Raw genomic sequence first — 25,336 nt, forward strand, 5'->3', positions numbered from 1 at the left:
TTTAGTGCTTGATGAAAACATAATGTTAGCATAATAAGGAACACTTCTGATAATGTCAGGAGGCTGCCAACATGTTTTGTGATTCAGAGTGAAATTAAAAAAAGAAAAACACAAAACCTTTCCAAATGCAAACAGACTCTAAGGGAAACTGGGAAGAAACAAATGTATGTGGTAGGGTGACACTGAATACATTCAGTGCTGAAATATTAAGTCACTACTATTCCACAGCTGTGTGGAAACCTGATTCATGGAAGAGAGGCAGTATTTTTTTTTTTTTTTTAGAGGCAGTATTTTTTTCTTTCAGTCTCATTCACTAATTGAATGAACCTTAAATATAATATGAAATTCTACCACATGTTTTGTATGACCTCTTGTTTTAAGTGTATGTCTTCATGATTTGCGTGCAACTTTCATTGTTCTGATTGGATTTTGCTGAATTCCTGAAGATTCCAAAGGGTTCTTGTATCTTAAGGCTGTGGTACAAGACAGGACTGAATTATGAGACTCCACAGCCACACTGATAGAATTTTCCTGCATTTTTCAATTGCCGTGCTGATCCTAAGACTCAAATCAAGGGATAATTCACTTTTAAACATGTAAATTCAGGTTTTGCTAGCAATGTTCACTTTAGCACTTTATGGAAAGAGCTCGTGTGTGTGCATGCCACAGTGACCATTTTGGGTGATGTTGAAGACATCATCTTATCATTGTGAAAGATTTTCTGAATAACTGATAACACCCATCCAACATACAGTATATATGCATACAGGATGATGTGCTTCTGTTACCTTTCCTCTTTCCCTTATACTAGATTAGGTTCAAAACCCTAATGACGTCAAGAAGTTAAGATACATTTCTTTATAAGTTCTTTATGGTTATGACCATCTTGGAAAGCCCGCCAGAATGAAATTCATTCCAAAGAGGAAAACGAGGCAATGGCAGAGACATGGGGTTCACAGTGGTTAAAAACAAACAGAAACGAAAACCCAAAACCGTAAAGTCAAAAACTTTAAATGACCACAAATTCCTAAGCATTACTTACTCTTTCATGAGCTAAACAAAGATCATCCCCACATCTTAAAAAAGGTCTTTAGAGTTATGTCATTCTCTGAATTGAACATGCAACAACAAGAGGAAAGCTGAGCAGTTTAAACTAAATATTGCATCACGCTTAAAATGCCAACTGCTGAGGATTTAGAACAGACAGATGAATGTGAATAGGGCGTGAGGGGACCATGATAGCAAAAAATGAGAGTAACAACACTGAATCCAGATAGAGCTGGTCCAGTTGAGATGGTTTTCTTTGAACAGGAAATACAATCTGAGATCAATAAAGTCAGAAATCCTGGCAGAATACAATCTTGGGACTAAGCCAATGGGGCCCGTAGGTTCTACACCGGTTCTGCCACCACCTGGGAAAAGGTTTGAGCAACCTATGAGGGAGAGAGTCTCTGGATTTCCACACAACCATCAGAGGCATCAGGCGGATTTTAGACAATCAACAGGAACATATCTTTCCAAGAAGTTGATAGTTTAGAGACAAAGCCGGGCAGTGTTAAGAAAAGAGAGTGTGGCTCTGTTTCTTGGGGTGGTTGTTAACGGGTGGGTGAAATATGAAGACAAACACATCTAGAGGAGGATTTTAAAAGACTGTATAGAAATGAAAACAGGGGAGAATACCCACAACTTATTAGATGTAGAGAAAAGTAGCAAAGAGTAGGGAATTCGGGTGAATTTGTGAGTTTGCTGAGTCGGACTTGAAGGATCAGGGACCATGAATTTTACCTCTTTTATTTCTGGCAGAGCGCAAGTCTAGGGCTGAAAACAGTTTACGTTCGGTATCTTTTCATTGGTTAATATGTGTGTAGTTTACGAAAAGTGTAGAAAGCCTGGGGCTCTATGCTTTGCCTTCTCTTCTCACCTGGAGAAAACCATTTTCAGCCTCAGGACCAGTCTTCAAAAGACTACTGCAGGGCTTTTTTTCCCCCCTTACTTAGGTCTCATGTTATTTGATCAGTACTATAAATAGCAGACCTTGAAGGAGTTGCTAGAATTCCAAAATATGTGTTCATCAGGGGGACCTATTAAGAAAGACATACAAACAAGCATAGGCCTGCCTGATATAAGCTTAAAACAAACTAGGGAAAATGAGAAAGAGAATTAAGTAGGGAAAGGAATATAACATTACCTGCGTCTTTCTTTCGTTTTAATTGAAATCTGTAGAGGGTACGCTAACAGTATTGGCTCCAAGTATTCTAATGATAGGTAGAATACTTGAGGATGATCAGTAGATGTTAAGTTCAAAGTAAATGTATATTTTGAAAGTCAAGATGGAATTGATGTGTATCATGTGATGTTAAGTACTTAAAATATTGGTTGACCATGGGGAAGTCCTATACTGGAGACTTGTTATTAAGAATCAACTTAGAATAATGGTGAAGGGGTCTTCATCATCCAGTACATTCTTCTGAATTTGTTGCTTATACATCAGTGTCTACCATATTTCACAAGTTTTTCACCTAGCTCTCTTTTAAAGAAAATACAGATTGCGGTATTAACAATCTCCACTGTGAGAAAGTTCTTTTTTTATTCTTTTCCCACTGCAACTCAAATTCTAACTTTGCCCACTGTATTTATTCTGTCTCGGAGAAGCCAAAGAATGTTTGATCAATTGTCTTTTTGAATAGCTAACTCTCCGGATTGCTTTAAATCTTGAACTCCGCCCCCAACCCTCCATGAACTTTTTTTTTCCCCAGTCCATGAACTACTTTTATTGCTTTTATCTGAGTCCTTCTCAAGTTGTCCAGGTTTCTGGATCTGTCTGTACATAATTTAGTACCTAAACATCATGGACTAACATTAAGGATAATGATTTTTTTTTCCCTCTGCTACCTTTATACTTATGGCTCAGAAAAAGAAACAGCCCTTCTAGATACTTTAATCTCAGAATTGAAAATCATTATTATTGTATATTATAAAAACTGTAAAGGATACTCTTTGAGATTTGATTATTAAAATGATTTAAAAGTCAAGAAAATAAGAATTTATAGGAGGCTGCTTTTTAGAGAGGAAAGAATAGATTTCAGAGACACTTGGGTTTAGAACCTGAATTTTCTATATAGTCATATGATGTTAAGATAGTTAGTCTCCTTATACCTCTATTTCCACATCTGTAAAATGGTGCTGATAATAATCTCTGCAGAGGTGTGTGGACAATTAAATGAGAAGATTATACTAAGAGGCTTGCACACAGCCAGTTGTTTAATATTCGCTGAGTGAGCATTATTATAAAACCACGAAGGCCCCAAATACATAGTATTCTGGGTTTCTTTACCTGATTACATTTTTTCCTTCTTGGAAATAGGGAGCTAATCAATGGAAATGGTGAGAAAAATGAAGGGCATCATTTATAAAGATGAGAGGCCATGGACTGACTCAATGAAGAAACAAATAACTTAGCAATAAATGGAAGAAAAGCTTGTCAAGAACATCACAAGAAGAACATTCAGTTGGGAAAACATTATAGTTAGCATCTTGGTACCATTAGCTGCTTTAATCCATTTCAATACATAATTAATAATTTTACATGCTTCAAACACATAAAATCATTAAAAAGGATTTTCCCTTTGGTTTACTTCCTGAAAGCTAACTTTTAAAGACTTTGTAAACAGTAAAAAAAAAAAATCACTTACCAAGGATTAATATAAAATGCCAAAAGATAATCAGTCCAAAGACATGAGGGTAGCAGAGTTAAGAAAGCAAATATACTCCTACGCCTGTGAGCATTAATAGATAACAGATGTAAAGATGAAAAAGTGGCAAGAGTTAGTAATACAAACTGTGAACAGTACATTACCTACTGGGATCAATTAAAATGACAAGCACGTTAATTACAATTAAATATTCCATTCTCTGAAATTTAAACGAGAGGACTTAAGTGCTATAATGTTGCCAAAATCAGTTTTATTCACATCTTATTGTAATCAGACATATTTCTTTCAACTTGGTTTGTGTCAATTAGCCTGCTGTTAGGTGATTACGTTTCGCATTCAGTTCAATTCGGCTCCGAAATGCCTCATCCGTTATCTCGAGTCTTATTCTTGGGTATTACCCTTGCGATGCTTAAGCCTATTTTAAGAAATCTAACATTTGACAGCTAACAGCAGCTTGTGTATGGAATACAAATGGTTAGTTTGTGTATACTGATTTTGGTAAACAAGCTTTCAGGACACATTCTTATAAAACTGCACTGTTAGGTGCGACTTTCTATATTATTTTAAGTATAAATTAATATATCACTTCCAAAAAATAATCCTTAAAACAGAGGTATGGTATGACACCCACGTATCATTCATTTAAAATAAGTAGCTCATCAGCTGTCTAGTTTCTAATCTTTTTTTTTTTTTTTTTTTTTGCGGTACGCGGGCCTCTCACTGCTGTGGCCTCCCCCGTTGCGGAGCACAGGCTCCGGACGCACAGGCTCAGCGGCCATGGCTCACGGGCCCAGCCGCTCCGCGGCATGTGGGATCTTCCCGGACCGGGGCACGAACCTGTGTCCCCTGCATCAGCAGGCGAACTCTCAACCACTGCGCCACCAGGGAAGCCCCTAGTTTCTAATCTTATACTCAGTTGAGTGGGAGCAAAATTACTTAGCTTCACATTAACACTAATGCAGACTGTTAATTTTAAATGCCTGGTTTGAATCAAATTTCAGATATTTAGACCAATTTTAAAATAGAACATCTATTAATGCAGATTTTAAAATAGGCTATGGTTGTATCTATAGTTATTCTGAGAATTAGGGGAAAAATGATGTCACCTTGTCACTTTAGTTATTACAAATATCCCCTGAGATATGTCTTCTCAGTTAACGAGAAAATGTCAGTGTTGGCAAAACTGTCTTTGCCCAGAGCTGCAAGAGAATTTTCTTAATTTTATAGAAATGTCCTGAAATGAATTCTCTTTTGCCTCAGTTCTCCCATAAATGTTCTCTCATAAATTCCGTAAATTGTGACCAGTTGTGTAGTTAGTCAATACGTAGCTCTCCTGAGTCACAGGTATAATGGGATCAATTCCTAGATGGGCCCCTCGTCACTGCTCTATGACTGGGCCTTTCTTAAGGGTAGGCCAGGCAAGAAACAAACATCAGTGAGTCAGCCTCTTAATCTTGGAAAAGGTGTTAATTACATTTGGACAAACCTAGAAATGTTTTCTAACTTTTTACCAGCAAGTGTTTATGGGTTTCTCTTGACAGTTGAATTAATCAGATTTGAATAGCAAAATTTGAATAGCAAAATTAATCAGATTTGAATAGCAAAAAAAATTTGAATAGCAAAATGGAATTTTGTTCTGGTTGACCTTTTAGACTAGTACAACATATTTTCTGGTTAAAGAGAATCCTATTTCACCTAGATTTTTCACCTAGAGTGGATCTCAACTAGTGTCCCACTTAGGGAAGTAGAATTTACAGTTTAAATAAGGCCATTCCTCCCTCATTAATTCCACTGCTAAAATTTCCTGTCTCTACATATTTATTTCTGTCAGAGTAACCATTTTGGGGGAGTTAGGAAAACAGAAAAAAAAATCACTTACTGAGGATTAACATGAAATGTATATATTTAAATGTGCTTTGCATGGTTGCTTGTGAAAGAAACAAACTGGATCACGTAAGCAGTGCTGGCTTCATATTAAGTGGTTAGTTAATCAGCAATTTTGTTGGGTATTAATTGCTCTGTATATTAATTAATATATTAATATATATGTTAATTCCCATGGATCGCTGTTAGGTATAACATCAACAAATTCAATCTCTTGACAATGCTTTCTTAATTCTCAGAATACATCCTCCCTCCTTAATACTCAAGCATAAAGAAACATGAGGCTATGTTTCTCAGGGAACTTTCTTAGCTTTGATATTTATCTGCCTGTAAGTGTAAGACCTGAGAGCCCTGGGCTGTATACTTCTGCTTGATTTTTGAACAGAATGGGTAGCTCATATCCCCAGGCACTGAAATGTGAGTTTTAAATAGAGACGCTGCTCTGTCTCCCACTGCTTCCCTGGAGTCTCCCCTCCTGCCTTCAACCACACTTGTTCCACGAGGCTCCTGTATTATTAACCCTTCTTCAGCCCAGTTGTGGGCAACTTGTACGACTGCATCAGTCCTTTGTGTAATATAGTGAATACCCAGCAGACTACCTCATTTTCTCTCCTTCTTACCTGAATTAAACGTACATATACTAATATGCTCTGTGAAGTAGATGTCACCTTGAAGTCTACTATCACCGAAATTATGAAAGGATTATCAGGCAAAACCTTCTATCGCCCAAAGATAGTACAATCAAGTTGAGAGCACACATAGCATAGGTAAGCCATCTAGAGACTTGTTCTGAAACAATACTCACCAGTTGTATGGAAGCTTTCCATCCCGCTCTAAGGATGCAAAATTGACAAAAGTCCCTGCTCCACACTCCCTGTTGGAAAGGAACCACAAGATCAAGGTTAGTGCTTCACAGAGCACTCTTTACCTTGACATGAGAGCCTTTAATGGCTAATCATCACAGCATTAAATTTTAAAAAAGCTAATATAAGTTGCATGTATTCCTCTTTCCGATACAATGCAATATAGAAAAATAAAACAATTTTTCACAAGGGCGCACACACCCAAATCAAGTTATTTGAAACCAGAAGGATTCAGTTCACAACACTTACCAAAGGGCGCTCATGATGCTAACATAAATCGTTGAACTATGTGGGGCAGAATATTTTTTACAAAGTCTTCAATAGTAAGGTATAGAAACTCTCCTAGATAGACTAAGGGTTTTCCATTTTTAGCAAATATTTTTTGTTTTTATAGCATTTTGATTTCCTCTCTGTAACGATAGTGGATCAAACTGGATTGTTTTCTTCCTTCAAAAATTTCCCCTCATGTTGTGATGCCCATACTATTCATCACTTGAGAGGAAAAGAGTGATACGTACTGAAGTAGATTGGCTTTCACAGAGTCAGTAGAAAATACTGTTAGTTTTTTTTCCCAGAAGTGGAGGAAAAAGGTCAATACAGTTCTCATGCTTTCTCCACCTTTTGTTTAATATCATGCATAAATAACATAGCTCACTGGGGTGCATACCTCTCATTTTTTCCCTCTATATGAAATTGATGGACTTATTCAGAATTGAAGCAGAGATTTTGACATTGGCATAATGTGCTAATTACTTCAGTTATCTGCCTGTTCTAACTTGAGTGTTCTAAGGATAACTTTCTTCCTTGAAAAATACACTAACAGGGACTTCCCTGGTGGCGCAGTGGTTAAGAATCCGCCTGCCAATGCAGGGGACACGGGTTAGATCTCTGGTCCGGGAAGATCCCACATGCCGCGGAGCAACTAAGCCCGTGCACCACAACTACTGAGCCTGAGCTCTAGAGCTTGCGAGCCACGACTACTGAAGCCCGCGCGCCTAGAGCCCGTGCTCCGCAACAAGAGAAGCCACCACAATGAGAAGCCCGCACACCGCAACAAAGAGTAGCCCCTGCTCGCCGCAACTAGAGAAAGCCCGCGCGCAGCAACGAAGACCCAAAGCAGCCAAATATAAATAAATTTATTAAAACACAAAAATACACTAACATTTCATTATTTTGTGCTGCATGTATTATAAATTAGATATCAATTAATTTTCCTGCGTCAGTTTCCTGTATATGGCATTTATTTTACTCTACCTCAAGGCTTCGTAATCTGGGGTCCGAGGATAGAATTTAGGGCTCTATGAACATATGTGGGAAAAAAAGTACATCTTTATTTTCACAACCTGTAACTGAAATTTAACAATTATTTCAATTATTAAAGTAGGCAACAAGCCCCGATAACATCATCAGCACTTGTGAGATTTGCTAATAGAAACGGAAGATATTTTTCTACAATAGACCTGCTGCAGATGTTGAAATATTGTTCATCGTCATCACTCTGATGAAATTATGAGATTGCTTAGATACTCTACTAAATAGTGTTATCTAATGTGTTAATAAAGAAGCATATAACACATTTGTTTTCTGAATACTTTGATTACCATATTTTCATATAATTAATTTCTTTTTTAATCCTATGTGTTTTATGTTATGCACTGAGAAAGAAAGCATTATTCTTGGAAGAAATCTACAGGCTTCATTAGACTGCCAGAGAGACTCATGCCCAAAAAATGTTAAGAATCTCTGCTCTAATGAGCAGCGGCTGAAGTAGAAGCACTTCTCCTAAATGTTTTGCTGTATGCATCACAAGGATGTTCCTGCAATAATGCCATCACAAATACCACTACTTCCATTTCTACTCTGTTACCACTCCTTCCACTATTACTATTATGAGCTAACATGTATTGCATGCTTCCTATGACACTATGCTGTTACTGCAGTATTGCTCCTAACCGTCCACTAATGTGGGGTTGTTATCATTTTTTTTTTTTTTTTTTGCGGTACGCGGGCCTCTCACTGTGTGGCCTCTCCCGTTGCGGAGCACAGGCTCCGGACACGCAGGCTCAGCGGCCATGGCTCACGGGCCCAGCCGCTCCGCGGCATGTGAGATCTTCCCGGACTGGGGCACGAACCCGTGTCCGCTGCATCAGCAGGCAGACTCTCAACCACTGCGCCACCAGGGAAGCCCTCATTTCTTTTTGATAAATGTTCTTTCCCTTGCTTCCAGGCTACCACAATCTTAGTTTTCCCTCCACTCCACTGGATGCCTTGTCAGTCTTTCTTTTTTTGCCATTATCTTTTAGTTTCTCTCTGAAAATGTTAATATTAGATGGTGCTGATGGTCTCTTCTCTAATATACGCTTAATTCCCAGGCTTCATCCAGTCTACAGCTTTAATACCATTTGTATGCTAAGAACTCCCAAATGTATATCTTCAATCCAGACTTCTTTCCTGAACATCAGACTTTTATGTTCATCTGCCTACTCCACACCTGCACTTGCAGTCCCCTCCAACTTAACATTTCTAAAACTGGGGTCTTGATGTTCCCCCAACTCTGAAATCCTCACCTAGAATCCTATGTGAGTTGATGGCAACTCCATCCTTTCTGTTGGTAGGACCGAAAAGCTTGACGTCATCCTTGACTCTTAATCATTTCCATTCCAAGCTCAATTTGCGAGCAAATCCTGTTAGTAAACTCCTCTATTTTCAAAATATATCCAGAAGAGGATCATTTCTTCTTACCTCCATTGCCACTACTCTGGATTGAACCAATATCACCTCTTGCCTGGATTAGCTGGCTCCCCCAGTTAATATACTCGCTTTTGCCTTTGCCTCAATACAGACTCTTTTCTACATGAAAGTCAAAATGAAAATGTTAAAATAGAAGTCATATCTTCTGCCCCAAATTTTGCAATGGCTGCCCTCTGCTCAGAATGAAAGTCAAAGTCCTGATAATGGCTTATGAAGCCCTATAGGACCTTACATCATCTCCCGCTATCCTTCCCTTCATTTCCTCTGCTTTAGCTACGCGAACCTCTTCCTTGAACCTGCTAGTCGTGCTTCTGCCTCAGGGCCTTTGCTCTGGCTGTTCCCTCTACTGGGCACACGCCTCCTCCAGATAATACATGACTAACTTCCTCACGTCCTTCAAGTCTTTTCTTAAATGTCACCATTTCAGTGAGGCCTACCTGCCTTCCAGGGCTCCTCTCATCCCCTTCATGCCTGAATGCTAATCTCCTTTACTCTATTGTTTTTTTTCTTATCATCTGCTAATACACCACAGCATCTTCTTACTTTCATCTTTATTATTTCTTGTCCACCTCCTCAACGAGCATACAAGCTCTACGAAGGCAGAGATTTTTGTCTGTTTTTGATGCAGCCCATATCCCAAGCATGCAGGGGAGTCTGACACAGAGCAGGTATCCATTAATATTTGTTAAATTAATGAATATTTTACCTCCTTTCTGCTACAGGTCAGTTTATACCTTTAAATATATTTATTCATGTATTTCCAGCTAGGTGCTAACTTCCTAGTGGACAGCTTGGATTTCTGATTTTTCTTTGATTGTGCTTTCTAAGGCAGTGATTGACTCATTATCAGATGGATAAGTTTATTTATGAATAACTAAATGATAGAACTCTGAGAAAGGACAAGGATGTTAATTGACAATTCAGCAGGCTAGCATCGGGCAAATATAAATTTTATACAGATTTTCCAAACCCAGTAACACTCAACTAGGCAATAGTTTTGTTTTTTTTTTAAGAGAATTGATGGATTGTTTTGATAATATAGAGGATCACAGAAAGTACTTGCAAATGTGCTCTGATAAGAAGCGCATCAGTGGTCAAAGAAAATAGGGAATCAACAAAATCATAAATCAAAAGACTTTCTTAACTGCAAGCAAAACGAAACTGCCTGCAGCCCTGGGTAGGAACTAATAGTGGGACTTGAAGGGACCTAATCATAAACTCTAAAAATATTTTCTTCCTAAACAGCTTCAACAGAACTAATGAGGGAAGGGATTATTTTTCTTTCTTGTGGTCTCCATATATATTAACTCCTTTCATTAATTGTACTGAGTAGGCATAGATCTTTCTTTTACACCAAAATATATTTGGAAGTATCCAAATATAATGAATGAATCCCAATGTATGGGCTACTTAAAATGACAAGATTGATAGTAAGAGGTCTGACTTTGTGTAAACAAACAAACTTTTGCTTTACTATTTCAATGGTAATGTTCTCTAAAATAATATTGAAAAGTCTATTTAGAAAACACAAAATAGAAACTGAAAGCAAACTCACGGCTGTACAATTTAGGTCTGCAAAAGCCACACGTGTATGAGAAACAAAAATATTTTAAAGGCTGTGGGTGAAAGATGAGCAAAACACAACTTACCTTGCCATCTGCAGATGCTTTTTCCTAAGAATGATAAGGGTAATAAGCAGTAATCCAATCAACAGTGTGCTAAGGATGGCCAGCACGGAGATGACTACCACGTTGGGATTCATCTCTGTAACTAAAGAGAAAAGCCATACATGTTCATTGTAGCTTCCATGACATGGAAACTAACAGGACCATTCATTGTTTCTCATCTGACCTTAAGACTAACAAACTTATGATGATAACATCAACAGCAACAATGATGTTTCTCCAAGCCAGCAATGGCCTCTTCCCGGTCAACTCTTAACTAGTAACGTAGATTGACAAATAGTGTTTGGGTGGCTGGAAGAATTGAGTCCATTTCAAAGGCCCATATTCAGGATGTTCTTATCAAAGGAAACTGTGAAATGTAAAGAATGCCTCTGCCATGGTTTGGGTTCACTTGAAAAAAATATCTAGAAGTCATTATCATGTATTATCACTGTTGAACATTTTCAAAAGCTTAGAGAGGGGGAGGCTCTTATCTTATGCCCATGACTTTAAAGTCAGAAAGCACAGCTGTATATTTCCCTCACAACTAATAATGTATATGAAAAAGGCATTAGCAAGCTGCCATCTGCTGCAGCACTTAACACATCGCTAGCACTAGGCATTCTGATGATCTGTAACCATATGTTTCGAGGTGTTTCCATCTGCACAGCTCAAGAGATTAAACTTATTAATAAGTTGCAGGGTCCTTAAGAACAGGGGTTGCTCTCATATACTAGGTCTTCTATGATCCATCTTCAATGGTACTTACACATTGCCTACTTCACACAGCATCTGGAAGACCAAGATGTTAAAGGTGGGAATGTATATCAAATATTTTTATAAAACTCTTAAAAGTGGACCAGAGGAAAAGAGGAGATACCATCCTCTGCATTGGTCACAAAGTCACAGAACTGGCTGGCCTGTGCAATCTCTAAGGCTTTTGGTATTTTCCACATTCCATTTGGGCCAGCCTGGCTCCAGTTTATGGGTAGAAGTACTTGAACAGAAAGAACATTAGACTCATGGTCAGAAGAGACGGTTCAAGTTCACTTGACTATTACCTGCCATTTGGGGAAGCTATTTTACCAGTCTCTTCTGGCCTCATTTTCCTCACTTGCAAGTACGCTTAATAATATCACCTGTTTCACTGGACTGCTGTACAGATGACAAGGAATCATGAACATTAAAGTATTTTTAGAAAATGTAAAAGGATGTCAAAATGAGAGACCATTAATATACTTTTCAGGTCCATTTTTGCCCTCACTTCTGAAAAAGCAAAAACTAAAAACAGAAAATAAAAAAGTCTATTCTAGTGGTCACTGGATGTAGTGGCAAAACATATTAATGCTATGTGAATGAAAACGAACCAGTAAAGGGATAATGTGATGGTAAGAGTGGTTTTATTACAGGCAGCTTCAGAGAGGGTCTCAGATTACAGAATTAGACTCAAGCAGGGAAGTAAAACAAATAATGTAACTCAGAAAAAAGAATAAGGAAATAGCGTTATTCTGGACTTTTCATTAATATCTAATTTCCGCAATTATACTTTCTGCTTGATTGGAAATTTTTCTGCTTTGACCCAGTACTTTAGGTTCACCATTATTTGATCAGTGACAGCTAAAGGTCAAGGCTAGAATAGGTGCACCTGACCTGATTAGGGTACTGTGGGTACCACTGAAGAGGATGATGGGGGACGATGAAATTGATGATAACAACTAGCATTTAGACAGCATGTGCTAGAGCTTTATGTACTTTATTTCTAAGCCTGAAAACAACTCAACAAGGTACATATTATTATTCCAGTTTTACAGATGAAGAAACAAAGGTTCAGAGATAGTAAATATCTTTTCCTAAATCACATAACTAATAAGTGCAGTTAGGGATTGGAATTAAAGTCTCCCTGAAGTCAAAGCTTGGAATTTTTCAATGAAAGCTGAGTTTTATTTTTTAAAAAAGATGGATTATATATATTTAAAAAGAAAACGTAAGGAAAATCTGGAAAGATATAATTTCCAAAGACACCAGAGTCCACTAATGCCTGTAATTACCCATTGTTGAGACGGCTATGAATGTAGGGACACTGGGGCTGTCATGACTAAAGCTGGTGACACTACAGTTGTAGGCAGTGGCAGGAAGGAGGCTGGAGATGGTCACGACATGAGAAGAAACAGAAATCGGTTCCTGGAGATGCAGAAAACAAGATAAATGTTATGTTATCTTCATCTATTTTGGTTTTTAAATTATCAGTATTTTTCATAGTTGAGTAGGTAACGTGTGTGCACAGAGTAAAAAATTTAAAAAACCAAAAAGGAAGCAGTGAAAAATATTTCCTTCTTTCTGTACTTCCCATCTACCCAATTCTCTTCCATGGAAGCAGCCATTGTTGTCAGGTAGGTTAGTTTTCTTCCCATCTGTATTTTATGGATGTATAAACATGAAAGAATATAGTTAAAAATGTAAGTGCTAACATAGTTTACGCATCATTCTGCTTATTTTTTATCTTGTTTCTCAGTACATTTTGGCACTCTTTCCATATTAGCACAGATAAAGCTATTTCATTTTAGGGGTTGCATAGAAATCCAGTGAAAGAACATACTTTATTTAACCAGTCCCCTATTAATAAATATTGAAGCAGTGTCTGATTTGTTGCTATTATTAACAATGCAACAACGAATATAACTTCACAATTATGGGAACATATGTATATGTACACACACTCATTTAATATATGTATGTATATATACAGATATGCATTCATATACACAAAACCTGTGTGCATATGTGTGTGTATGTATGTATGAATATACATACATATACAACCACTCATATTCCTAGAAGTTGAATTGCTGGCTCAAAAAGTTATATATTTTTAATTTTGTAAGCTATTGACAAATTATCTTCCATAGACATTTTCCAAGGGACCCATCTACCATCAGTGTGTGACAATGCCTGTTTCCTTACATCTGTCCCTACACAACAAATTTGCAAACTTTTTGAGCTTTTCTAATCTTATTAGTGGAAGTTGTACCTCATTATAGTTTTATTTTGCATTTCTTTCACCATGAGTGAGCTTGATCATCTTTTTCTATGTTTAAGAACATTTTGTGTTTATTTTCTATGAAATATTTGTTTTGGTTTGTTGGTCTTTATCTTTTTCATTTGTAGTAGATCTTTGTATATTAAGAACACTATCCCCTTTGTCTGCATCCTCGGCTTTTAAATAGCATCCACCAAAGGCATAAAGACTTTGTATTCTCCAAAATATTTAATATTAACTTATTCTTGAGTAGAAGAAGCTGTTAATTTGGTGCGCCAATGGCCAGACACTGATAAGTAAACTGCACAGTATAAAAACATGAGGCAGCATAATACTGTTTTCCAAAACAAGGATCTGAAAACAACTCTGCCTAAATAGGTGAGAGCCATGAGCACGGATTTCCCACTCCCATCTCTTTCATGATCCCATAAAAGAATGATTCTAAGGAAAGATTTTTGCTAACAGGACTCAGTTGTAGTAACCATTGTTTTCTTAAAGGGAGGCATTACTGTAGTTGCAGAGAAGAAAATTCACTACTGGCAGAGTAGCTATTTTCCAAAAGTATTCTTAGGATAGAAAAAAGATTCAGCTGTTCAGTACAGATCAAAAAGAGATACATTTGCAGAACAGACTATCAAAAGGGGAAAGAAATCAAAGCAAATTATCTTAACACTCATAGGAAAAGATTCGTACTCCCAGAAATCCTTTTTTCTTTTCAATCTCATGAACTGCATTATTTAAAAAACATCAATTATTCATGTTCATAGTATTAGTCTTTGCACTGTACTTTGCGACATCCCTCACAAATTTGCCCTTTTCCTTCCACGTCTGGCTGTAACATAGTTTTTTCGTTACCACCCCCCCAGGTCCACTTCTCTCCTTCCATTCAATTTAACCCCGTGAAAAACTCAGTATTCATCATATCTGCTATTTGTGATTCTAAAGCTTTAACGATCACCTCTCTCAGCGTTCACTTTCCCTAACAAAATCGTCCTCCTTACTAACTTCTTTTAAATTCTCTTGGTAGTATGGATCTCTCTTCTGGCACTTATATTTTATTTTAATTATTTCTACTCAAGTGAAATATCCACAATTAAATGAAAAACATTTTTTGAAGGCAAGTATTGATTCCGTGATTTGTGTCCCATACAATGCCTTTCTCATAAGCGGCAATTAGTTCATATTTGTTAAATTATATTTTATATGGCAGTGTCTTTATCCCTTCCATCAGTTTAATGGCTAATAAGAAGATGCCTCAATTTAACCTCAATATGACCTGGAGTGGCTAAGAACTGGGGACAAATGCAAGAGGGAGGAGATATGGGGACATATGTATATGTATAGCTGATTCACTTTGTTATACAGCAGAAACTAACACGCCATTGTAAAGCAATTATACTCCAATAAAGATGTTAAAAAACAAGATAAATACAAAGATGGAAATAAGCTTTGTGATTTGGCAAGTTGGTTATGACAGGTTTCGGGCTTGCTCTAAGAATAATTTTAAATTTCTATCACTGAAAACCAAAAGTGTACATGAAAATTTTCATTTTATATCATTCAAAGAAAGAGGAGATTTTCACTTTGCTTGGATAATGAGCGATAATCAAAATTAACTCAGAAAAGGAAAATCCGAGCACACAGTACCTGGAGTTTTATATCCTGACTGGAGCCAACTTGTTGACAGAAGACTTCGAAGAAATCAGCTACTCCCTCTTCAACCCACAGCAAAGTCACCGAGGTCTGGGTTTTATTCACTGCAAAGAGTGATTTTGGAGGAGCTGGTTCTGAGCAAAGATAAGTTAAAAACAATTAATTTAATATAAAATATTCTTCCTTCCTTCATTAATCAAAAGAAAAAAATAGGCAAAAAATTCCAAATATGGGTAGTTAAGAGCACCATAAAGAGTGTATATTGCTTTCAAAATATGTCCTTTTACAAAGACGGTCATCTAACTTGCAAGGCAGAATATTTTGCATCTTTCATTTTATACTTCTCTTTTTGTAACACTTCTGTTTTCTACTTCAGCTTTACTATAGACATAATCTATTAATAGTTTTTGTGTCATCTACACTGGAGTTAGCACTGCCCACATGATACCGAATTTTCTGGGTGAGAAACAAAAATCTGTACTGAAAAGACTGAGAAAAACGAAAGTGGTGTGCTCCCTTCTCATGGGGAGATTCAGTCTGGTGCTGAGCCAAAAACCTGCCTTCCTTTCTCGGGAGACTATTGGGAATAATTTAGCCAGAGGAATGGCTTCTTGAAAATTTAGTCAAAATTAAGAGGGGTAAAGCTAAAGAGATAATATGATTTTTAAGGAAGAGGATTGATGGAAGAAGACTGGATGGTTGATAAAATGTTAGAGGACTGATTTCTTTATCTTATTCTTTTAGACATTTAATTTTGATCAATAAATTAATCCGTTAGTTAAGTAAACCATTCTATCTCTGCCCTTTCGTATGCCTTTCCAATAACTGAGTCACTGGACTTGTAGGCTTGATACCAATGCCTGTCTGTTCCCCAGTTCTAGGAGGTGGTCTGCTGTCTTGTTCCCACTTGCTGAATCTCTCCTGGTCCCCTCCTTGCCGCCGTGTCCTTTGGGCATTGCCCTTCCCTCAAGTTCCTCCAGTACACAAAGTGCTATGCCTGAATCCAAGTTCTTAAGCCAGGCTCCCTCTTACCTGCTGTCAGATCTCCTTGACATTGCTTGTTTGGACAAACATCTTGCTGTCAGGTTCACCTAATAGCATACTCTGCCCATCAGCATGTCCCTGACAGACAGCTCTCCACACTGTTTGCTTGTTACTTGGATTTCTTTTCATTATCTGCCTCACCCTTCCAAGTCTGTTCTACAGCTCCTGGTGTTAGCAAAAAAGCCCTAGAAGCCATTTCACTCTTCTGACAAGTGATATGTCTTTGTGGGGGGAAGGTCTGGACCTTCTTTCTGGAATATCATCATCATGTCCAGAACCAAGAAGTTTGTCAGAATCATTCTTGATGTGATCTATTGCAGTAACCTAAACTTGTGTCCAACTGAAAAAGAAGCATTTTCCTTTCCAGAGGCAACCTGACAAAGTTGGGCACAAGAGTTGAAGGAGGAAATAAATGAGTTGGTCTTGGGCAAGTATAACTCACAATAGATGTCAGGACCCCTTTCTCATTTGCAATGAATTGTTCATTCCTCTAGACATTGTATCGTCTCGCTTGCCCTATGATGAAGACGGTTGATGAGACACAGAAGTCTACTTCCACTTCTTACATCCTTCATAATTGTCACTGCTAATAGCATTATGAGTCAGAGACTAAGTCCTCCAGTGATTCTGACTCCTGCAGAACTTGGATCTTTGGAAGCAAGTGTGAGGTTGTCTGAGGCAGAGATAGATGACCTGTTAGGCTGAGCCTGGGCTATGTCTCTTTAAAAGATACACACGGTGGAATTGCTCCTCGGAGTGAGTTTCTTGGACTATGATTAGAATCCCTAGGACATCTATATATTTTTTCCTGAAGGGTAGATAAAATCAGTTTAGTTCTCTGATATGAACATTGCCCAGATCCTAATTTCTGGATCCAACTTTTTACGTATTGATTTCTCAGCACCTATCATCTGTTCTTACTCAAATATCTCACTATTAACCTCAACTCCATAAGGTTAAAATGGAATGTGGAGTCCTTGCCTTTCCTCAAATCGGTTCTGCTTTCCACCTGCCCCTGATTCTGTCCTAAGCAGCATCATTATTTCAATGGTCTAAGATGACAATTTTGAAGCTCTCCTCTTGCTTCTCAGTCTCAGATTGCATTATCTTTTAATACTTCCTTTCATCTCTTCCTTTTATTTATTCCTTTTATTTTATTGTACATCCAGGCTTTTGCCATCACACGTAGCATTCATTACAACAGCCCCTTATTCCCTTTCCCTGCCTCTTACTTGATTCTTTCTTCGTTTTGCCAGCGATGGTTTAAAAGGTCTTATAACACCACTTTGCTCCAGTTAGATCCTATCTGTGCAATGATCTATTGTGATCAATGTCTATGGTGTCAAATCCAAATATGCCAAGTGTTAAATATTCTACGTACACTGGCCACTTGCTACTCATTGCCACCATCTCTCCCGCACAGACATGCTGCCCCGTAAAGCCAGTCTTCCCACTGACAATCACACAGGTATTACTCTATCTCAACTCATGTATTTCCCCTCAGTGTACTCTTTCTTCTCTTCTGATCATCTTAAAGAAAAAGTCTTACCTTCTCCTTGAAGCCTTATCTGATGACTGCCTCTTGATGCTCTATCCCTTCTCTGACCTTCTATTGCCCTTAACTATTTCCTGTGCGACCTATGTGAGTGAAGTCCTGATTCCACTGGGTCCTATTAGATTCTTTAAGAATGGCAGCCATGTGTTATAAATTATTTCATCTTTATTTTGAACTAGCCAAGTGTAGGGACTCAATGAATGTTATCTATTGACAGACTTAAAACATAAGTCAAGATTCATTAAACAGAGGCATTAGGATTCAAGCATCAGGTAAGACCAGACAGGCATTGAGTTTTGATATTCTCTGCCTTTTTATAGTGATTATATTTGTAAAAAGTCATCAGCTCTCAGTGGCAGGGTCAAGGACTGTTGTGAATTAGAAGTTTTCTCAGTGGCCCAAGAAATATGATTTAGATAATGGAGTAGGGATTTCTTTGAGTCTGGCTGAGAATGTGGACCTAGGTGAGAAGTAGATCCTCAGGAAAATCTCCAAAGGATCTGGGACCTCAAACAGCCATGTAACATTTTTTTTCCCTCAGGTGGTATATGAGGCAATAGATTATTCCAAGATCATTATACCCATTATCTCTGCATTCTTTTCTGAAAGAGCTAATGCGTTTCAGTTCTGCATTGTGAATACAGACTCACAACTCATTCAGTAGTTAATGAGTAACATTCACAAATCACCTGCTTGAAGACTTATGATCTTTGGATCGGTATATTTTCCTAGATATATTAGGGAGAATTTCCACACTACTACTCCAAAGAAAATAAAGTTATCACAATATTTCATAAGTGGAGGTGTAATTAGATTGGGAGGGGCTTATAATTAAATTTCACTACTCAAGACATCATCTGCCCCAGGGAATGTATTAAAATATTGGAATTATATTGTGCAACACAGTAGCTACTAGCCACATGTGGCTAGTCTTGAAATGTGTCTAGTCTGAATTGAGAGGTGCTGCATGAGTAAAATACAGATTAGATTTCAAAGACTTTAGTATGAAGAAAGAATAAAAATATCTCATTAATATTTCTTTACATTGATTACACGTTGGAATGGTACTCCTTTGGATTTACTGGGTTAAATAAAGTATATTAAACTCAACTTCACCTATTTCTTTCTACTATTTTGTAATGTAACTACTAGAAAATTTAAAATTACATTTGTGGCTCTCACCATATTTGAATTGTATAGTACTGGGTTAGAACAGTTCTTCCTGTTTGGTAGAGAAGTCTGGAAATTCTTGGCAGAAACTGGTCAGAGGGGTTCCCCTTCTGCTGTCTATCTCTTCTCATGAGAAGGCAAGGTCAGCTCAGCCTCATAGCTTAGGATGGCTTAGAGGTTCATGTTCTGCATCCTTAGAAACAAGACTAAAAGTGGTGAATGGCTAAATATTGTTTAGACAATTTCATATGGTGGGGAATACATTGACACACAAAAGCCTCTTGAGTGGTCTGTGTCTCTGTTATGGCCTGAATTGTGTTCCCTAAAATTCATGTGTGGAAGCCCTAAACCCCAGCACCTCAGAATGTGACTGTGATTGGAGATAGAGCCTTTCAAGAGGTGATTATGTTAAAATGAAGCTATCAGGGTGGGCCGTAATCCAATCTGGCTGGTGTCCTTGTCAGAAGAGGATGTTTAAGCATACAAAGAGGCACCAGGAATGAATGGGTTCAGACAAAGGACCATGTGAGGACACAGCTAGAAGGTGGCCATCTGCAAGCCGACGAGAGAGGTCTCAGAAGAAACCAAACCTGCCAACACCTTGATCTTGGACTTCTAGCCTCCAGAAATGTGAGAAAATACACTTCGGCTGTTTAAGCCCCACGGCCTGTGGTATTTTGTTTTGGCAGCCCTAGCAAACTAATATGGTCTCTTACTGCTCAAAATATCAAATTCCATGTAGTTTATAAAGGAGAGAGACATGAAGCCTTTTTAAATTTTGTTAAATGAGCCTTAATTTAATGTATACGAAACACTTTATATAATATAAAGAGTCATGTACGTATTAGTTAACAGAACAGCTTCTGATTATCATTTTCTATCTCCCTAAATGACATTTTACATTTCTTCAAAATTCCCCCTGCTCCATAATGTCAGATGTCCTTTTGTTTAAAATAATTTCAGAATCCATGATATTTGATATGAGAACCTATGGATGTGAAGAAAGGAGATAGACATACTATTTTGACAAAATGGGATATAGATACAGGGTTGTTTGCCTTTTAATATGCTAATCATTGCAAGTGTTATACTCAACTATTTGGTCCTCTCCTTCTCTCCCCCTCAGAGCCCCTCCTACTTGTGTTGGGGATCCAACCTAATTTTTTTTTTTTTTTAAAAAAAAAAAAATTTTTTTTTTGGTACGCTGGCCTCTCACTGCTGTGGCCTCTCCCGTTGCGGAGCACAGGCTCCGGACGCGCCGGCTCAGTGCGGCCATGGCTCACGGGCCCAGATGCTCCGCGGCATGTGGGATCCTCCCGGACCGGGGCACGAACTCGTGTCTCCCGCATCGGCAGGCGGACTCTCAACCACTGCGCCACCAGGGAAGACCCCCAACCTAATTTTATAAGAAAATCAAGTACTATGCATAGAACGTGGACTGAATGGAAAGCTGTAACGCTATCTCTACCATTTAATTTAGGATGGATTATGAGAAGCTCACGGTGCTGCCCAGGATCTCCGGGAAGTGAAGGTGACATTGGGTGAAGTGTGAGCGAGTATTTGATTCACATTCTCTGCTCTGGCAGCAAAGCTCTTCCTTTCCCTGGGAATTCCAAAGGGAGTCAGGTGTAATATTCAGCCTTGGAGCAGAACGGAATGTATTTAATGCCTAAAATCCATCTTTCTCTGACAGTTATTACATTGTTTCTTATTTTAATGTGACCCATTAGTTTAGCTGGTGATAGAATTATGTTAATGAGGCTAAGGTTAAATCCATAAAAGTTTACTGGTTTTATTCCATTTGTATTTCATACCTTTAAACTTGGTAAGTCGTTTTACAAATGTGTGACATTGATGATAAGGAGAATTCAATAGAAAAACATTGTAAAAAATGATTGGCATGGCAAAATCTATTTTTAATCCTCAGCCTGACTGACAGCAATTTGTTAGTATCCTTTTCACACACAAAAGCTGGTCCTTAACATCTGTATTAGAGTAAGTCTTTTAAATCGATTTTTATTTTCCTCATCTCAAGCCACAGAACGTATATTCAAATTGGCCAAAGAAAACATCTGTGACTTAAGCAGTGTAAGTTGCATAAATTACCTTCAACTTGGTCAAAAACAGCATCTGCAGAAAAGCACTCTTCGAAAAGAAAAAAAAACCCCAAAAACCCTAAGGGTGAGTTAAGATTGATATGCCATGAAATTAAGAAGAGGAAAATGTATATTAAACAACACTCACCTTCGTTAGGTCTGAAGTTTATTAGGCCTATTCTCTTACCGACTTTGGGAGATTCTTTTCCTCCATACACTTAATAAGTAATTAGAACATTTAAAATAACACTGGGGAATATAAAAATATTCAGGCAAATACTTAGCAATAAATTACAATTAGGCCCTTTTCATATACAGAACATAGAAATTTCTTAGGAATTAGAAATACCTGTCATTTTCATTGCATTTTAAAGAAATTCTTTATAGCTTAATGATTGCAAGTGTAATATCCTTTTCTGCGAATCATTGAGTAAGTTATGGTATTACCAGCTCAAGTAATTTCTGAAGATTAGTAGAATTTTTCAGAGAAATCTCTCTTTGAACTTAGTTTAAAACAAAATATCTGGGGGTTTCCCTGGTGGCGCAGTGGTTGAGAGTCCGCCTGCCGATGCAGGGGACACGGGTTCGTGCCCCGGTCCAGGAAGATCCCACATGCCGCGGAGCGGCTGGGCCCGTGAGCCATGGCCGCTGAGCCTGTGCATCCGGAGCCTGTGCTCCGCAACAGGAGAGGCCACAACAGTGAGAGGTCTGCGTACCACAAAACAAACAAACAAACAAACAAAAACAAAATATCTGACTTCCTCCTTTGTTGGTTCCAGGAATATGTGTGTTTGTTTGGCGTTTTTATTAGTTAGGACTTAGATATTGCACAATTCTTAGAAAAAGTAGCTACTCTTACTGTATCATCAGCCTTGTTGCCTTTACTCTGAACTCAGTTATGAACTAAATTCTAAAACTGGAAGAAACATTAAAGATCATTTAGTCCAGACCCTCATTTTGTAGAAGAGGCAGCTGAAATTCAGAGGGCCTGGGTCATCTTTCTAAGGTGACACAATTTGACTGTGAAGGCAAGTACCTCTAGGTAAGGGTCCCCTTCCTGCACCCAGCTTCCTCCCTAAACATATGAGCATTTTCCATATAACTGGGGACCATGAGGTCTTCTGGAAAGTTCCTTTGCCCAGAAGACCAACTTTTCCAGAGTGGGCACTTGCTTGAGGATTTAAATCAGAGGCAGACATCATGATCATTGCCATATTAGTCCAACATCCAGATTCTCTAAATATATCCAAGGGCAACAAGCAAAACATGCAAGTCACTTTACGGTGGGCGGGAGAAACGATTTTAGGGAAGTGCTGAAATTGTGTGGCATGGCCATGGGCAGTTGGCAAATTGCAGTGACACTCAGAAAACCACTGCAATGAGAAATGGGGGAGATATATATTGAGGACAGGTATCGGTTAGTCTTGGCCCCAGGAATGGAGCCATGGAACAGTGACATGCCTGGCAGCCTAACCCAGAAAAAAATGCTTGCATGGGGCTGCTGGCCATCAGGAATGTAAAAGAATAGTAGCACAGCAGTTACGGCCCTCTGCAGACCTAAGGAAATTGCATGTGTTTATAAGAGGTCAACAGATGAGAACTTTCACAAGCTTCCATCATCAATCCCTCCTACTCATACACCCCCTTAATGCCCATAGACTCTGTCATTTATCGTCTTACTACAGATCCACCCACCCTAAGGCCACCCCCTCCAATGGCACCCTTGGTCCCATCTCCTTTGGCCCATTTAAGGACCAACAAATCTCACTTCTCACCCCAACAAATCTCACCTCTAACTATCCTGCATCATCAATTTCCCCTGCTCTGTTGAATCATTCTGATTAGCTCAATGGCAAACTGTTTCCACCCACTTAAAGGCAAGGAAAAACAAAACAAAATACAAACTTGGATCCTTTTATCCTCAGCTACTGCCCATTTTCTCACCTTTTTACAGTCTTACCTCCGCAAAAGTTTAATTCCAACTGTCTTCAGTTTTTCTGCTTTTGTTATCTTTTTTTCCTCACTCACCACTCCACCCAAATGCCTTCTCTGCAAATCACCAATGACTTCTGGGTTGCTAAGATCAGTGATCAATTCTCATTTGTCATCTAACTTATCAACAAACTTGACATGTTGATCACTGTCTATTCACTCAGGTAAGTACTTTCTTTGCTTGGCTCTTAGGACATCAGATTTTTTTTTTTTTTTTGCGGTACGTGGGCCTCTCACTGTTGTGGCCTCTCCCGTTGCGGAGCACAGGCTCCGGACGCACAGGCCCAGCGGCCATTGGCTCACGGGCCCAGCCGCTCCGCGGCATGTGGGATCCTCCCGGACCGGGGCACAAACCCACGTCCCCTGCATTGGCAGGTGGACTCTCAACCACTGCGCCACCAGGGAAGCCCTAGGACATCACATCTTATGTGCTTCTTCTTACTTTACTGACCACTTTTTCTCAGGCTCCTTTGCTGGTTTTCCCTCACCACTTCCACTCTTAAAAGTTGGGGTGCCTAGGGCTTAGTTCTTGGGTAGCATTCTTTTCTCATTACTTGTTCCCTGATAACCTCATCAAGTCTGTTTTCTGTCTACCCTCATATTTATATTTCCAGTGCTGAAATCCCCAGAACCCAAGCTCCTTTCTCCAACTGCCTACTCAGTAACTGTTCTTTATTGTTTAATAGGCACCTTCAAATGTTGACACATCCCAAACCAAACTTCTGACCTTTCCCCCTAAACCTGCCTCCCCCATAATCTTCCTCAACTCAATAAATTGCACCTTTGTCCTTCCAATTTCTCAGACCCCAGAACTTGTCATTTCCCTAGACCTCTTTCATGCATTCATAGACAACACCTAAATCTATCAGTAGATTCTCTCAGCCCCACCTTCCAAATAAATTTTGAATCTGATCACTTTTCATCACGCTGGTGGAAGCAAGTATAAGCTTGTATCTGGATAGACGCTACAGCCTCCTAACCCTAAGGAGAAGGGTGATCATGTAAGTTATCAAAAGTGTCCAGTTGGAATCCTTTTGGGAGGAAAGGGATTGCTAAAGAAGATGACTAGCTTTTACCTGATCCATAACAGACCTAAACTGGTATCTGGAGCAACTGGGATGAAAGGTCATCTTATCTAACTGGTCTCCTGCTTTTACCCTCACCCATGTGATCCCTGGAACTGGTCAGGTCATGTTACGCCTCTGCTTGAACCATCCAGGGGAACGTCATCTCTCTCTGGTTAAACCCTGCACGATTTGTTCCCTTGCTACCTTTCTGCCTTCTAAGTTACTCTTCTTTGTCTCTATTCCACGTCAGTGACATTGCCTTCTCAACTTTTCCTTGAACTTTCCAAGCGCAGCGCTGCTTCTTGAACTTTGCATCTGTGGTTCCTTCTGTCTACAGACTCTCCTCCCAGCTACCTGCTCGGCATCTGCAGCTCCCTCAGGATTCGGCTGAAATAGCACCTTCACAGTGAAGCTTCCTCTATCCCCATCCCTACAAAAACTGCATCCCCACCTGCACCACAGAACTCTTCCTGCTTCATTTTTCTCCATAACACTTATCACCATTTGGCATCCTTATATTTATGCTTGTCTCTTTTTCTCCACTAGAAGGAGGATAGAAATTTCTGTCAGCTTTGTTCATTTCTGTATCCTCACACCTCGATTAGTGGGAAGCACATAATAAATGTTAAATAAAGATTTGTTGACTGATAGGATAAGTTAATTTTTAAAAACTATAGTACCTTGGTTATTTTATTATCTTCTTTCTAATTGACTGGTGGTATATATATGTTGTACTTGGTAAATTTTTGCCAGCCATGACAGTCATATTATTACCCAAATTAATAGAATATCTGCGTAAAGTGTGTTTATATATATATAAATTATGTTAAATGTAAATATATATAAA

At 38.6% G+C, this 25,336-nt stretch overlaps 1 protein-coding gene across 1 annotated transcript in view; it reads right to left on the bottom strand.

Moving 5' to 3' along the window:
• Positions 1-25,336, bottom strand: part of PTPRO (protein tyrosine phosphatase receptor type O) — a gene marked incomplete at its 5' end in the record, with an annotated part of 228,574 nt that overhangs the window by 33,515 nt on the left and 169,723 nt on the right. Inside the window, 5 exons of the mRNA XM_079936966.1 lie at positions 3,693-3,776; positions 6,403-6,471; positions 10,861-10,981; positions 12,924-13,056; positions 15,560-15,699. Coding sequence (XP_079793092.1) covers positions 3,693-3,776; positions 6,403-6,471; positions 10,861-10,981; positions 12,924-13,056; positions 15,560-15,699 — 547 coding nt within the window. The remainder of the gene's footprint in view (positions 1-3,692; positions 3,777-6,402; positions 6,472-10,860; positions 10,982-12,923; positions 13,057-15,559; positions 15,700-25,336) is intronic.

This window comes from Stenella coeruleoalba (genome assembly GCF_951394435.1).
Source record: "Stenella coeruleoalba genome assembly, chromosome: 11".
Taxonomy (NCBI): Eukaryota; Metazoa; Chordata; class Mammalia; order Artiodactyla; family Delphinidae; genus Stenella; species Stenella coeruleoalba.